Source organism: Ranitomeya variabilis, chromosome 2 (genome assembly GCF_051348905.1).
Source record: "Ranitomeya variabilis isolate aRanVar5 chromosome 2, aRanVar5.hap1, whole genome shotgun sequence".
In the NCBI taxonomy this organism is placed as follows: domain Eukaryota; kingdom Metazoa; phylum Chordata; class Amphibia; order Anura; family Dendrobatidae; genus Ranitomeya; species Ranitomeya variabilis.
The window spans coordinates 742,117,175-742,131,785 of record NC_135233.1 but is presented as its reverse complement, the minus strand read 5'-3'; the positions used below and the strand labels follow the sequence as shown (position 1 = coordinate 742,131,785).

Here is a 14,611-nt window from a genome sequence, read left to right as displayed (position 1 = left end):
GCACAAAAGAAGTGACATGTTCCTTCTTTCAATCCGCTGCGTTTTCCGTGCGGAATTTTCAGCACCATTAGCACAGCATTTTTTTTTCCTATTGATTTACATTGTACTGTAAATCACTTTGCGGATCTGCAGCATTTCTGCTCAGGAAAACAACGCTGTGGATCCGCAGGAAATCCACAACGTGTGCACATACCCTAAATCCTGCAAAATATAACCAGGCGCTAGACATCTTGGCATAGCACCCCATATGTAGCAGAATACACAATTCCTTACCTAAAAGAAAGTGTGTTCGTTTGTGCTGTGCTTTTCTCTACATGTCTGCGTCTTGCAGATGTATGCATTTCACAAGGTAAAAAGAAAATTGCCGGAGCTACCCTCCAGCAATTGTTAAGAGGTCAGCACTCCTCAAGACTAAAGAAAAACAGGCAGCAAAGATGTTTACTGTGCGGATCCAAGCAGGTACGAAACACCGACTCATTTCCACAGGATCTGCTTTTATCAAAAACGCGATTAACTAGAAAATGAGCGCATCGAAGGATACAAAGCACTTTTCCACATTCATAGTTAATTGAACGGCTGTCTAAACCGGAAGAAGCATAGCAATTAAAACTGAGGACTCATCTCAAAATGATATCTTTGGCATAAATCAAGCACTTATGTGCGGTGTAATCTAATTTTTTACAGACTTACATTAAGCGTTAATGTACTAGAGTATATATACACACAAATTATACTGTATATAATATATATACATATATATATATACCGTATACACACACATACACACATATATGTACACATATACACAGACTTTCATATCTTCATACACACATCGCATGTATAAACACACACGACATACAGTACACATATGAACATACACACAAATGCAGGCACATATATATACATATGTACATATATATATTATACACATATACATACACACATATACATACACTGTGTGCAGAATTATTAGGCAAGTTGTATTTTAGAGGATTATATTTTTATTATTGATCAACAACTATGTTCTCAATCAACCCAAAAGACTCATAAATATCAAATCTTAATATTTTTGGAAGTTGGGGTGCTTTTTTTTTTAGATTTGGCTATCTTAGGAGGATATCTGTTTGTGCAGGTAACTATTAATGTGCAGAATTATTAGGCAACTTAATAAAAACCAAATATATTGCCATCTCACTTGTTTCTTTTCACCAGGTAAACCAATATAACTGCACAACATTTAGAAATAAACATTTCTGACATGCAAAAACAAAACCCCAAAAAATTAGTGACCAATATAGCCCCCTTTCTTTATGATGACACTCAACAGCCTTCCATCCATAGATTCTGTCAGTTGCTTGATCTGTTTACGATGAACATTGCGTGCAGCAGCCACCACAGCCTCCCAGACACTGTTCCGAGAGGTGGACTGTTTTCCCTCCCTGTAGATCTCACATTTTATGAGGGACCACAGGTTCTCTATGGGGTTCAGATCAGGTGAACAAGGGGGCCATGTCATTATTTTTTCTTCTTTGAGACCTTTACTGGCCAGCCACGCTGTGGAGACTTCTTCCTGTACCACCGCTTGAAGAAGTTGTCTTACAGAAACTGGCAGTAGGTCTGGGAGTTGAGCTTTACTCCATCCTCAACCCGAAAAGGTCCCATAAGTTCATCTTTGATGATACCAGCCCATACCAGTACCTCACCTCCACCTTGCTGGCGTCTGAGTCGGAGTGGAGCTCTCTGCCCTTCACTGATCCAGCCTCTGGCCCATGCATCTGGCCCATCAAGAGTCACTCTCATTTCATCAGTCCATAAAACCTTTGAAAAGTCAATCTTAAGATATTTCTTGGCCCAGTCTTGACGTTTTGTCTTATGTTTCTTGTTCAAAGGTGGTCGTTTTTCATTCTTCCCTATCTTGGCCATGTCCCTGAGTATCGCACACCTTGTGCTTTTTGTTACTCCAGTAACGTTACAGCTCTGAAATATGGCAAAACTTGTGGCAAATGGCATCTTGGCAGCTTCACACTTGATTTTCCTCAATTCATGGGCAGATATTTTGCGCCTTTTTTTGCCGAAAACGCTTCTTGCGACCCTGTTGGCTATTTGCCATGAAACGCTCGATTGTTCGGTGATCACGCTTCAAAGGTTTCGCAATGTCAAAACTGCTGCATCCCTCTGCAAGACATCTCACAATTTTGGACTTTTCTGAGCCCGCCAAATCTCTCTTCTGACCCATTTTGTCAAAGGAAAGGAAGTTGCCTAATAATTAAGCACACCTTATATAGGGTGTTGATGTGATTAGACAATACCCCTCCTCATTACAGAGAGGCACATCACCTGATTTACTTAATTGGTAGTTGGCTCTCAAGCCTGAACAGCTTGGAGTAGGACAACATGTATAAAAAGTATCATGTGATCAAAATACAACTTGCCTAATAATTCTGCACACAGTGTATATACAATTACACACACGTATATACATAAGCATGCATATATTCGAAAAAGCAGGCAGCACCTCAATTCTTATCAAAGAAAAAGGTGGACTTTATAAAGTATTAGAGTGCTGCCTGCTTTTTCTATTTTTTTTTTTTTGCACGGGAGGTCTGGCACGGGAGTATACACAAATTACATATAGGCACACCAAAATCTATGCCATCTGGTGTATGTGTATGTATCTATATAAAAATGCTTATTTAGAGTTCTCACAGTGAGTTTTCTTTCGTGCACTCTGTCTTGGAAGACACTTGCGGCCAATGAAATGTGCTGTACTGTGAACCTATGTGTGAAAAAGAAATCTGCCAAACAGGCCAGAAAAGCGACCTAAGTGCCTGCAGAACAGTAGCAGTCCTTTCCCAAGACTTGCAGAAGGGGAGCGTGTGGGTGGTGATCTTGCACAGCGAAGGTCAAGGCTAATAGTATAAATGAAGCTCAGAAACACATGTAGACTAGTAACGTAAAAACGTTTCATGGGCAAACTTCTGAACTACAGTGTTTGTTCTAAAGACGATAAGACATGAAAAAATGAAAACAAAAAATAATGCAGTACAAGAATAAACCTAACATGAAACTAAATGCATCTGATGAAAGTGCAGAATCCATAAACGGAATAAGGAACTTTGCAACTAGAAAAGAAAAAAAAAAATCATTTCTTGGTTCCCCTAGGAACTGAACCAGATATAATCTATCAACGCACGTTCCGTCTCCAGCCATTTGTGTGGCACTGCTGTTGTTGTCTGGGTTAATAGTTTCCATAAAGAACATCTCAAATCATTACTCTAATGTCCTTCCTTTATAAGCTGAGCCATTAAAATGGGATTAGGACGGACGGATAGCAGCGGCCTCCTAGTGTTACTTGTAAGAACATAGAAAAGAAAAAAAAGTGTAATTAAAAATAAAGACATAAAGGGAAATGAGAGCACGAGAAAATAAGATCTACATCATCCATAAATCAGGACGTTGTGAGGACGTGGAAATAGGCATTTTCCCAGAAACCTCGGCCTGACCTGTAGCTGGCACAAAGTGTCAGACAATGCAATTATCGCTTTGTCTTCCAGCAAGGTGATCGGAATTTCCCAGCACTGGTACACATGGAAGAAGAATAGCACACACACCATTAGCTAGCCTTCAGCCCTGAATCAGCCAAGTCTTCAATCATGCACCATTGTTCTGCGCCTCTCCCCCAGACAAAAAGTGGAGACATTTACTGAAACATAAGGCTGGCTTCTCCCTTCAAGTCAATCTGTGTATTTGTCATCGGAAAATGGATGTACATAATTAAAAATGTGGCAGGGAGCAGAATCTAAACATTTTTCTGCGCTGACGCTTTGTGACAAATGATGGATCTGAGCACCATGACACCGAATGCATATTATTTCTGCTAATAAATGGAGCACTGTCATAATTTTCGGCGCCCGCGATGCTGTTGGGATAACAGGCTGCTGATTAAATAGAAATATTAATAGAGGGAAGCGCGGCGCCCAAAATAACATCAGAGATTCCGGTAATGCTGAGTGCCACCTCGCAGCTCCACGCAAAGCATTCATGTATAATTCAGTGGAATAGAGGCGATCATCTTGATGGGCTGTTATCTGGTGCAACTTCTTACTCCTCGGCTCAATCTCCCATGTTTAGGGAATTCCGATGGATACAACAGTTTAGCACTGTTAATAATATGATGGATTAGGAACGTCACCGACTGATGGCAGCAGAGCCTCCTTAAGGGGTGGAATTTTCCATACAGATATCATACCCCGAAGGAACAGACACAGTAATTTCGGAACGATATCAGAGCGTGAAGTGTATCTTTCCAGAGACAGTTTACAAGCACATCTCCACACTGATCTCATCACTCACCTTGTTCTCCTGTGTAACAACTAGGCTTGCCCCTCCTGGTTTTAAGGGCACTTCTTCCATGGCTCCAAACACATCAGTCTCCACAGAGAAAGTAAGTTCCAGTCCCAGGTCACTAATATCATTATCTAAGATCCACTGCAAGTTCTTGGCGTATTCTGGGTCAATGGAGGCCACGTCCTGATAATTTACTGGGATACCTGCAGTATAAAAGCATGCAGATATTTAGGAACGGATTTCTTTACGGCCAATTTACTAGTGTGAGCATTTATAGCACAAGGCTGCCCTCTTCAGTGGAATCAATGTACTGCACCCAACTAACACAAGGACTGACTGCCATTTATCTGTCTATATTAGCAGATTTTTTATGTGGCCATCAGAGAAGATCTCACTACGTAACACACTCTGCTTTCATAATGATCATACTAGTAATTGGTTATGATTCAGATCTGACCAGTATTTGTGGTGAAAACTGTCATGCTATTTTTTTTTTTTTTTAAATGACATGTATTTATTTATGGAATATTCGCTACTTTTTTGTTTTTGCAGCTGCGTTTTATGTTGTTCTTTTCAGCAGCATAAATTGTGTGATTTATAATCGTTCTTCATAAATCACATGAGCTGTAAAGTGTCAAAAATGCAAGATAAAAAAAATGAAAGTCATTAATACATTCGCTTTTAATGTTTTGCTTTGTTTTTGCTTGTTTTTTTAATGGAGAAAAATGTGGTGGTGGTCTACGGGAATAAAATACAACACACAAATACAACTTACCGAATGACATATTTTACAATAAAAAGAGCACGATAAACACATTCAGAGAAATTGCTTTCTTTAATAGTTGATGCTACAGACGTGGTCTTCAGAACTAAGGACCCTGAACATGAAGTCATCGGCAGACACACAGATGTCGATTATTGTTTCCTTGTACACAGGTAAACCCCCCATTACCAACCATTAAGGAAGGAGAATAGCCTGCATTCATACCAAGGATGTGCTTGTAAAACGACCTGGTGAAGTAAATGTTGACCAGCTGTCGGTGGTAAAGAGCAAGACCCAGGATTTCCCCAGCAAATCGGAAATAGTTCAAGTGGTCCGGATTCACCGAGGAGTTACTGTTTGGCTGGAAAGTTGTTCCTGTTCCAAAATTAAAACAGAGAGACACAAGAAGCAAATCTAAGACCTTTTTCTTGGGGGAGGTAATGGTCATCAAATATGGTCTCTTGTATACCCACCATCTGCAGATTGGGTGAAAAGTGCATAATCCGGATTAATGATTTCAGAAGAAAGAATATCAAACCATTCCCGGACAACTCCTTGTCCCTGCAAGACAAATGTATATAGAAAATACCTGACTATTGCTTCTGGAATACTAGTACCGTAAAAGGGGCTGTGCAGGGGAGAAATATTATTATAAGGGCTCAGGCCAGTACAAACAAACTAAAATAAGACTTGTCGTAGGGCTCCCGGTCCCTGCCGCCCTCTATGTCCTTGCACCGTAAATGTTGTCATTACAGGGGATCTGTCAATAGGACTCCCCCCCCCTAACAAAACTAATTATATGTGCATGTAGCTCTTTCAAAGACAAGTCCAGTAATACCTTAAGGGTATGTGCACACGATGCAGATTTAGTGCAGAATTGGTGCAGAACTGCACTGTGATTTACAGTACAATGTAAATCAATGTGAAAAAAAAAAGCTGTGCACATGGTGCAGAAAAATGGATGAGGGGACTTGTCATGTAAAGGTATTGCTGGACTTGTTTTTAGAGCTACATGGGCATATAAATTGTGTGGAAGGAATGGAATCCTGCTAAACAGATAGTTTCTGCTATTTCTGATGCGTCACAATGGGAACATAAAAGTAGGAAACCATCAGGAACCGGGGAAGTGTAGAAATGGGAGATGCATGTAATTGATGAGGCTATTGCTTCACATATTCCATTTGATCTATTTCATAGTCAAAAATGTATTAGAATTCAGGGTGTCACCGTATGTCTAAGACCACAGCGAAGCATGACCGTTACCATTCAGAGGTGTGGTTAAAGATAAAGGCAATGTGACAACAGTAGCCTAATGTCTCTCTATACACCAACAGGAGGGGTCTTGGAAAAAGGAAAAATCCCTTTTGTCCCTCTTGTGGTGGGTTCAACGTTCAACCAAAGTTTCCCTACTTTGGTTCTGTTTACATGAAGCAATCATCTTGTCCATTTTCTGAAGAGGACTACTGCAGTAAGAAGTCCTTCACACTGCTAGGGTTGTACTAGCCAGAGAACAGCTGATGACGAGATGCATTTGTTTTGGCTGATAATTCCTTCTTTTCTGTAATGCCCCTTGTCAAGACTAAATAAATTTAAATGCTTTGTCTTTTTCAGAATTGAAGGACTGTGTACCCCTTGTAAATTTTGTTACCTCACCCCCTTTTGTACTTTTCCATATTCCGGAGTATCCATTTATGAAATGGTGCACACCGTTCTAAATGAAGCCATGGTTAATAAGGCAGAGACCGCATCTCCCCGTCTCTGTAATGCATATATTGCTGTGTAGTAAAACAATCTGTGTAATACCAGACTGTAGTTTCTTTGCTTCCTTTAGCGGAGCTCCTATACCATTGGGGTCAGTCCGTTTTTCCCTACATCAGATTACTGTACCGTAACGGGAACTACAGCTCTCTGAAGGCGAGATTAGTGAAGACACTGAGCCGGCAAGGGATCTGAGAGATTTCCGCCTAAAAGCCTAAAAACTGGTGAATGCATCTCTAGACAATCATACAGGCTGTAACTCAAGATCAGCACAAGCGAATTAGGAGACATTTCGGTATCACAAAGGCTTTAAAGAAGCAGTGGTGTATATCAAGTTACAATCTCGGTCCACAAATGGCAGTAAATACAGTGTGGTACAGGGGGTACTAGATAAGTGCGCTAAGAGCTGTAAGGATATGTGCAAACAGTATCTTTTTTAGGAATTTTCCGCCTGAAAAAGCACTAAAAAATGGCAAAAAGAATTAACAGAATGACTTGTGTAAATGTTCAGTGTTTTGTAACTTCTTTAACCACTTCAGGCTTCTAAAGATGTGAACTGGGACAAAGATAGTGATCAGTCCATTCTTCTGGCAGCTTAATTTGGCCACTGTGTTACGTGAGAAATTAAAGGACCACTCCGGCATTTATTTTTTTATTTTACCGCCGCAGTGGTATCACTAATATCTGTAGCCCGCCCCTAATAAAATACCTGGCATTGCACGGGTCCCATTCCACCATCTCTTGACCACAGCTCCTAACTGACCAGAAGTCAAAGCCAACAGGTCACAAACTCTCAATGTGAATCTATAAGAACCTCAGTCCAGCTCTCGTAGACTCACACTGAGAAGTGACGGTCCGCCCAGCAGGCGCTGGATCAGAAGGGGGCCTGTAAGTATTCTCCTACAAGCAGGAAACATACATTAGTGGAACCTCTCCTGCAGTGAAATGTAACAACACTGGAGTGGGGCTTTAACCCCTTCCCGACCCATGACGCCTATGTGGCGTCATGGAATGATCGCGTCCCTGCAGATCGGGTGAAGGGGTTAACTCCTATTTTACCCGATCTGCAGGGAGAGGGGGAGTGGTACTTCAGCCCAGGGGGGGTGGCTTCACCCCCCCGTGGCTACGATCGCTCTGATTGGCTGTTGAAAGTGAAACTGCCAATCAGAGCGATTTGTAATATTTCACCTAAAAAACTGGTGAAATATTACAATCCAGCCATGGCCGATGCTGCAATACCATCGGCCATGGCTGGAAAACCTGAAGTGACCCCCCCCCACCCCACCGATCGCCCCCCCAGTGCTCCGTTATGGGGTCCGGTCCCCTCCGTCCTGTGCTCCGCTCCCCCGTCCTCCTGCCCGCTCCCCCCCTGCTCCTATGTCACCCCCCGGTGCTCCGACGCCCCCCCGTGCCCCGATCTCCCCCCCTTATACTTACCGAGGCTCCCGGTGTCGGTCCGTCTCCTCGCTGGGCGCCGCCATCTTCCAAAATGGCGGGCGCATGCTCAGTGCGCCCGCCGAATCTGCCGGCCGGCAGATTCATTACAAGTACATTTTGATAGCTGTGGTAGGTTCTATCACAGCGATCAAAATAAAAAAATAATAAATAAACCCCCTTTATCACCCCCATAGGTAGGGACAATAATAAAATAAAGAAAATATTTTTTTTTCTTTTTCCACTAGGGTTAGGGTTAGAACTAGGGTTAGAACTAGGGGTAGGGTTAGGGGTAGGGTTAGGGTTACGGGTAGGGTTAGGGGTAGGGTTATGGCATGTGCACACAGAGCGGATCGGCCGCGGATCCGCAGCGGATCGGCCGCGGATCCGCAGCGGATCCGCAGCGGATCGGCCGCGGATCCGCAGCGGATCGGCAGCGGATCCGCAGCGGATTGGCCGCTGCGAATTCGAAGCAGTTTTCCATCAGGTTTACAGTACCATGTACACCTAAGGAAAACCAAATCCGCTGTGCCCATGGTGCGGAAAATTCCGTGCAGAAACGCTGCATTGTATTTTCCGCAGCATGTCAATTCTTTGTGCGGATTCCGCAGCGTTTTACACCTGTTCCTCAATAGGAATCCGCAGGTGAAATCCGCACAAAAAAACACTGGAAATCTGCTGTAAATCCGCAGGTAAAACGCAGTGCCTTTTACCTGCAGATTTTTCAAAAATCGTGCGGAAAAATCTCACACGAATCCGCAACGTGGGCACATAGCCTTAGGGTTAGGGTTGGAATTAGAGTTAGGGTTGGAATTAGGGCTAGGGTTTGAAATAGGGTTAAGATTAGGCTTGTGGTTAGGGTTACGGATAGGGTTAGGGGTGTGTTGGGGTTACAGTTGTGGTTAGGGTTGGGATTAGGGTTACGGTTGGGATTAGGGTTAGGATTAGGGTTGGAATTAGGGTTACGGTTGTGTTGCAGTTAGGGTTGTGGTTAGGGGTGTGTTGGGGTTAGGGTTGTGATTAGGGTTATGGCTACAGTTGGGATTAGGATTAGGGGTGTGTTGGGGTTAGTGTTGAAGTTAGAATTGAGGGGTTTCCACTGTTTAGGCACATCAGGGGTCTCCAAACGCAACATGGCGCCACCATTGATTCCAGCCAATCTTGCGTTCAAAAAGTCAAATGGTGCTCCCGCCTTTCCAAGCCCCGACGTGCACCCAAACAGTGGTTTACCCCCACATTTGGGGTACCAGCGTACTCAGGACAAACTGGGCAACAACTGTTGGGGTCCAATTTCTCCTGTTACCCTTGCAAAAATAAAAAATTACTTGCTAAAACATAATTTTTGAGGAAAGAACAATTATTTTTTATTTTCACGGCTCTGCGTTATAAACTTCTGTGAAGCACTTGGGGGTTGAAAGTGCTCACCAGACATCTAGATAAGTTCCTTCGGGGGTCTAGTTTCCAAAATGGGGTCACTTGTGGGGTGTTTCTACTGTTTAGGCACATCAGGGGCTCTGCAAATGCAATGTGACGCCCGCAGACCATTCCATCAAAGTCTGCATTTCAAATGTCACTACTTCCCTTCCGAGCCCTGACGTGTGCCCAAACAGTGGTTTACCCCCACATATGGGGTATCAGCGTACTCACAACAAACTGGGCAACAAATATTGGGGGTCCAAATTCTCCTGTTACCCTTCTGAAAATAAAAAATTGCTTGCTAAAACATCTTTTTTGAGGAAAGAAAAATGATTTTTTATTTTCACGGCTCTGCGTTGTAAACTTCTGTGAAGCACTTGGGGGTTGAACGTGCTCACCACACATCTAGATAAGTTCCTTGGGGGGTCTAGTTTCCAAAATGGGGTCACTTGTGGGGGGTTTCTACTGTTTAGGCATATCAGGAGCTCTGCAAACGTAACATGATGCCCGCAGACCATTCCATCAAAGTCTGCAATCCAAAACGTCACTACTTCCCTTCCGAGCCCCGGCATGTGCCCAAACAGTGGTTTACCCCCACATATGGGGTATCAGCGTACTCAGGAGAAACTGGACAACAACTTTTGGGGTCCAATTTCTCCTGTTACTCTTGCAAAAATAAAAAAATTCTGGGCTAAAAAAATATTTTTGAGGAAAGGAAACACATTTTTTATTTTCACGGCTCTGCGTTATAAACTTCTGTGAAGCACTTGGGGGTTGAAAGTGCTCACTACACATCTAGATAATTTCCCTTGGGGGTCTAGTTTCCAAAATGGAGTCAATTGTGGGGAGTTCCTACTGTTTAGGCACATCAGGGGCTCTGCAAACGCAACCTGACGCCCGCAGAGCATTCCATCAAAGTCTGCATTTCAAAACGTCACTACTTCCCTTCCGAACCCCGACGTGTGCCAAAACAGTGGTTTACCCCCACATATGGGGTATCAGCGTACTCAGGAGAAACTGGACAACAACTTTTGGGGTCCAATTTCTCCTGTTACCCTTGGGAAAATAAAAAATTGTGGGCTAAAAAATCATTTTTGAGAAAAGAAAAATTATTTTTTATTTTCATGGCTCTTCGTTATAAACTTCTGTGAAGCACTTGGGGGTTCAAAGTGCTCACCACACATCTAGATTAGTTCCTTGGGAGGTCTAGTTTCCAAAATGGGGTCACTTGTGCGGGAGCTCCAATGTTTAGGCACACAGGGGCTCTCCAAACGCGACATGGTGTCCGCTAATGATTGGAGCTAATTTTCCATTCAAAAAGCCAAATGGCGTGCCTTCCCTGCCGTGCGCCCTGCCGTGCGCCCAAACAGTGGTTTACCCCCACATATGAGGTATCGGCATACTCAGGAGAAATTGCCCAACAAATTTTAGGATCCATTTTATCCTGTTGCCCATGTGAAAATGAAAGAATTGAGGCTAAAAGAAATTTTGTGTGAAAAAAAAGTACTTTTTCATTTTTGCGGATCAATTTGTGAAGCACCTGGGGGTTTAAAGTGCTCACTATGCTTCTAGATAAGTTCCTTGGGGGGTCTAGTTTCCAAAATGTGGTCACTTGTGGGGGAGCTCCAATGTTTAGGCACACGGGGGCTCTCCAAACGCGACATGGTGTCCGCTAAAGATTGGAGCCAATTTTTCATTCAAAAAGTCAAATGGCGCTCCTTCCCTTCCGAGCCCTGCCGTGCGCCCAAACAGTGGTTTACCCCCACATATGAGGTATCAGCGTACTCAGGACAAATTGGACAACAACGTTCGTGGTCCAGTTTCTCCTTTTACCCTTGGGAAAATAAAAAATTGTTGCTAAAAGATCATTTTTGTGACTAAAAAGTTAAATGTTCATTTTTTACTTCCATGTTGCTTCTGCTGCTGTGAAACACCTGAAGGGTTAATAAACTTCTTGAATGTGGTTTTGAGCACCTTGAGGGGTGCAGTTTTTAGAATGGTGTCACTTTTGGGTATTTTCAGCCATATAGAACCCTCAAACTGACTTCAAATGTGAGGTGGTCCCTAAAAAAAATGGTTTTGTAAATTTTGTTGTAAAAATGAGAAATCACTGGTCAAATTTTAACCCTTATAACTTCCTAGCAAAAAAAAAATTTGTTTCCAAAATTGTGCTGATGTAAAGTAGACATGTGGGAAATGTTATTTATTAACTATTTTGTGTCACATAACTCTCTGGTTTAACAGAATAAAAATTCAAAATGTGAAAATTGCGAAATTTTCAAAATTTTTGCCAAATTTCCGTTTTTTTCACAAATAAACTCAGAAATTATCGACCTAAATTTACCACTAACATGAAGCCCAATATGTCACGAAAAAACAATCTCAGAATCGCTAGGATCCGTTGAAGCGTTCCTGAGTTATTACCTCATAAAGGGACACTGGTCAGAATTGCAAAAAACGGCAAGGTCATGAAGGGGTTAAACAAAAAAAAACCCCACATCCTAAGGCTACTTTCACACTAGCATTGTACGACGCACGTCGCAATGCGTCGTTTTGGAGAAAAAACGCATCCTGCAAAGTTTCCCGCAGGATGCGTTTTTTCTCCATACACTTACATTAGAGACGCATTGCGACGTATGGCCACACATCGCATCCGTCATGCGATGGTTGCGTCGTGTTTTGGCAGACCATCGGCGCAAAAAAACGTTCCATGTAACTTTTTTTGTGCGTCGTGTCCGCCATTTCCAACCGCGCATGCGCGGCCAAAACTCCGCCCCCTCCTCCCGGACATCACAATGGGCAGCGGATGCGTTGTAAAACTGCATCCGCTGCCCACGTTGTGCTACATTAACTCACTGTCCGTCGGGCCGACGGTTTGCGACGGCCCGTACCGACAGACTAGTGTGAAAGTAGCCTAAGGGTCATCAGAAAAAACAATCTTAATTTTTGCCAGAACTGTAATTTCTGGAAAATAAAGAGACCACTGCAAAAAAATGAATGACCGCTTTCCCTGTATAATTTACATACTGGATATGCCGTCAATCACACTTTGAGACTTAGAGAAAGCAGGCTTATATGTAGGCTTTCTGTATGGGCCCGCGCAGTACACTGTGGGCAGAATTATTAGGCAAGTTGCATTTTAGAGGATTATTTTTATTATTGAACAACAACTATGTTCTCAATCAACCCAAAAGACTCAAATTTCAAAGCTTAATATTTTTGGAAGTTGGAGTGGGTTTTTTTTAGATTTGGCTATCTTAGGAGGATATCTGTTTGTGCAGGTAATTATTACTGTGCAGAATTATTAGGCAACTTAATAAAAACCAAATATACTCCCAACTCACTTGTTTATTTTCACCAGGTAAACCAATATAACTGCACAAAATTTAGAAATAAACATTTCTGACATGCAAAAACAAAACCCAAAAAAATAAGTGACCAATATAGCCACCTTTCTTTATGGTGACACTCAACAGCCTTCCATCCATAGATTCTGTCAGTTGCTTGATCTGTTTACGATGAACATTGCGTGCAGCAGCCACCACAGCCTCCCAGACACTGTTCAGAGAGGTGGACTGTTTTCCCTCCCTGGAGATCTCACATTTTATGAGGGACCACAGGTTCTCTATGGGGTTCAGATCAGGTGAACAAGAGGGCCATGTCACTATTTTTTTCCTCTTTGAGACCTTTACTGGCCAGCCACGCTGTGTAGTAGTTGGAGGCATGTGATGGAGCATTGTCCTGCATGAAAATCATGTCTTTCTTGAACAATACCGACTTCTTCCGGTAGCACTGCTTGAAGAAGTTGTCTTCCAGAAACTGGCAGTAGGTCTGGGAGTTGAGCTTCACCCCATCCTCAACCCGAAAAGGTCCCACAAGTTCATCTTTGATGATACCAGCCCATACCAGTACCCCACCTCCACCTTGCTGGTGTCTGAGTCGGAATGGAGCTCTCTGCCCTTTACGGATCCAGCCTCTGGCCCATCCATCTGGCCCATCAAGAGTCACTCTCATTTCATCAGTCCATAAAACCTTTGAAAAGTCAGTCTTTAGATATTTCTTGGCCCAGTCTTGACGTTTTGTCTTATGTTTCTTGTTCAAAGGTGGTCGTTTTCCAGCCTTCCTTACCTTGGCCATGTCCCTGAGTATCACACACTTGTGCTTTTTGTTACTCCAGTAACGTTGCAGCTCTGAAATATGGCAAAACTGGTGGCAAATGGCATCTTGGCAGCTTCACACTTGATTTTCCTCAATTCATGGGCAGTTATTTTGCGCCTTTTTTGCCTAACACGCTTCTTGCGACCCTGTTAGCTATTTGCCATGAAACGCTTGATTGTTCAGTGATCACGCTTCAAAAGTTTGGCAATTTCAAGACTGCTGCATCCCTCTGCAAGACATCTCACAATTTTGGACTTTTCAGAGCCCGTCAAATCTCTTTTCTGACACATTTTGCCAAAGGAAAGGAAGTTGCCTAATAATTAAGCACACCTTATACAGGGTTTTGATGTCATTAGACAACACCCCTCCTCATTACAGAAATGCACATCGCCTGATTTACTTAATTGGTAGTTGGCTCTCAAGCCTGAACAGCTTGGAGCAGGACAACATGTATAAAAAGTATCATGTGATCAAAATACAACTTGCCTAATAATTCTGCACACAGTGCATACTAACAACTGAATCAAGTCACAGATGACTATAAACATCCCATAGGTCAGTATCCCATCTTCTATACTAAGCTGTATTATGACAGAGTATCATCAGACTAGACAGTAAGAAACTAAGACCTACCATGCCTTCTTCCCCATGGAACCGCACCGCGATCCCCTGCTTGAGCTTTTCACTATTTGATTTAAAGACTACTTCACAGCTACTCCTAAAAATAGAATCTAA

At 42.7% G+C, this 14,611-nt stretch overlaps 1 protein-coding gene across 4 annotated transcripts in view; it reads right to left on the bottom strand.

Annotated features, from left to right (window-relative positions):
* Positions 1 to 14,611, bottom strand: part of HACE1 (HECT domain and ankyrin repeat containing E3 ubiquitin protein ligase 1) — a 163,180-nt gene that overhangs the window by 65,188 nt on the left and 83,381 nt on the right. For all 4 annotated transcript variants that reach the window (XM_077289651.1, XM_077289654.1, XM_077289653.1 and 1 more), the window contains exons 16-19: positions 14,510 to 14,607; positions 5,584 to 5,671; positions 5,336 to 5,485; positions 4,354 to 4,550 (exon numbers count right to left, since the gene is read on the bottom strand). In XM_077289651.1, the coding sequence (XP_077145766.1) occupies positions 4,354 to 4,550; positions 5,336 to 5,485; positions 5,584 to 5,671; positions 14,510 to 14,607 (533 nt within the window). The remainder of the gene's footprint in view (positions 1 to 4,353; positions 4,551 to 5,335; positions 5,486 to 5,583; positions 5,672 to 14,509; positions 14,608 to 14,611) is intronic.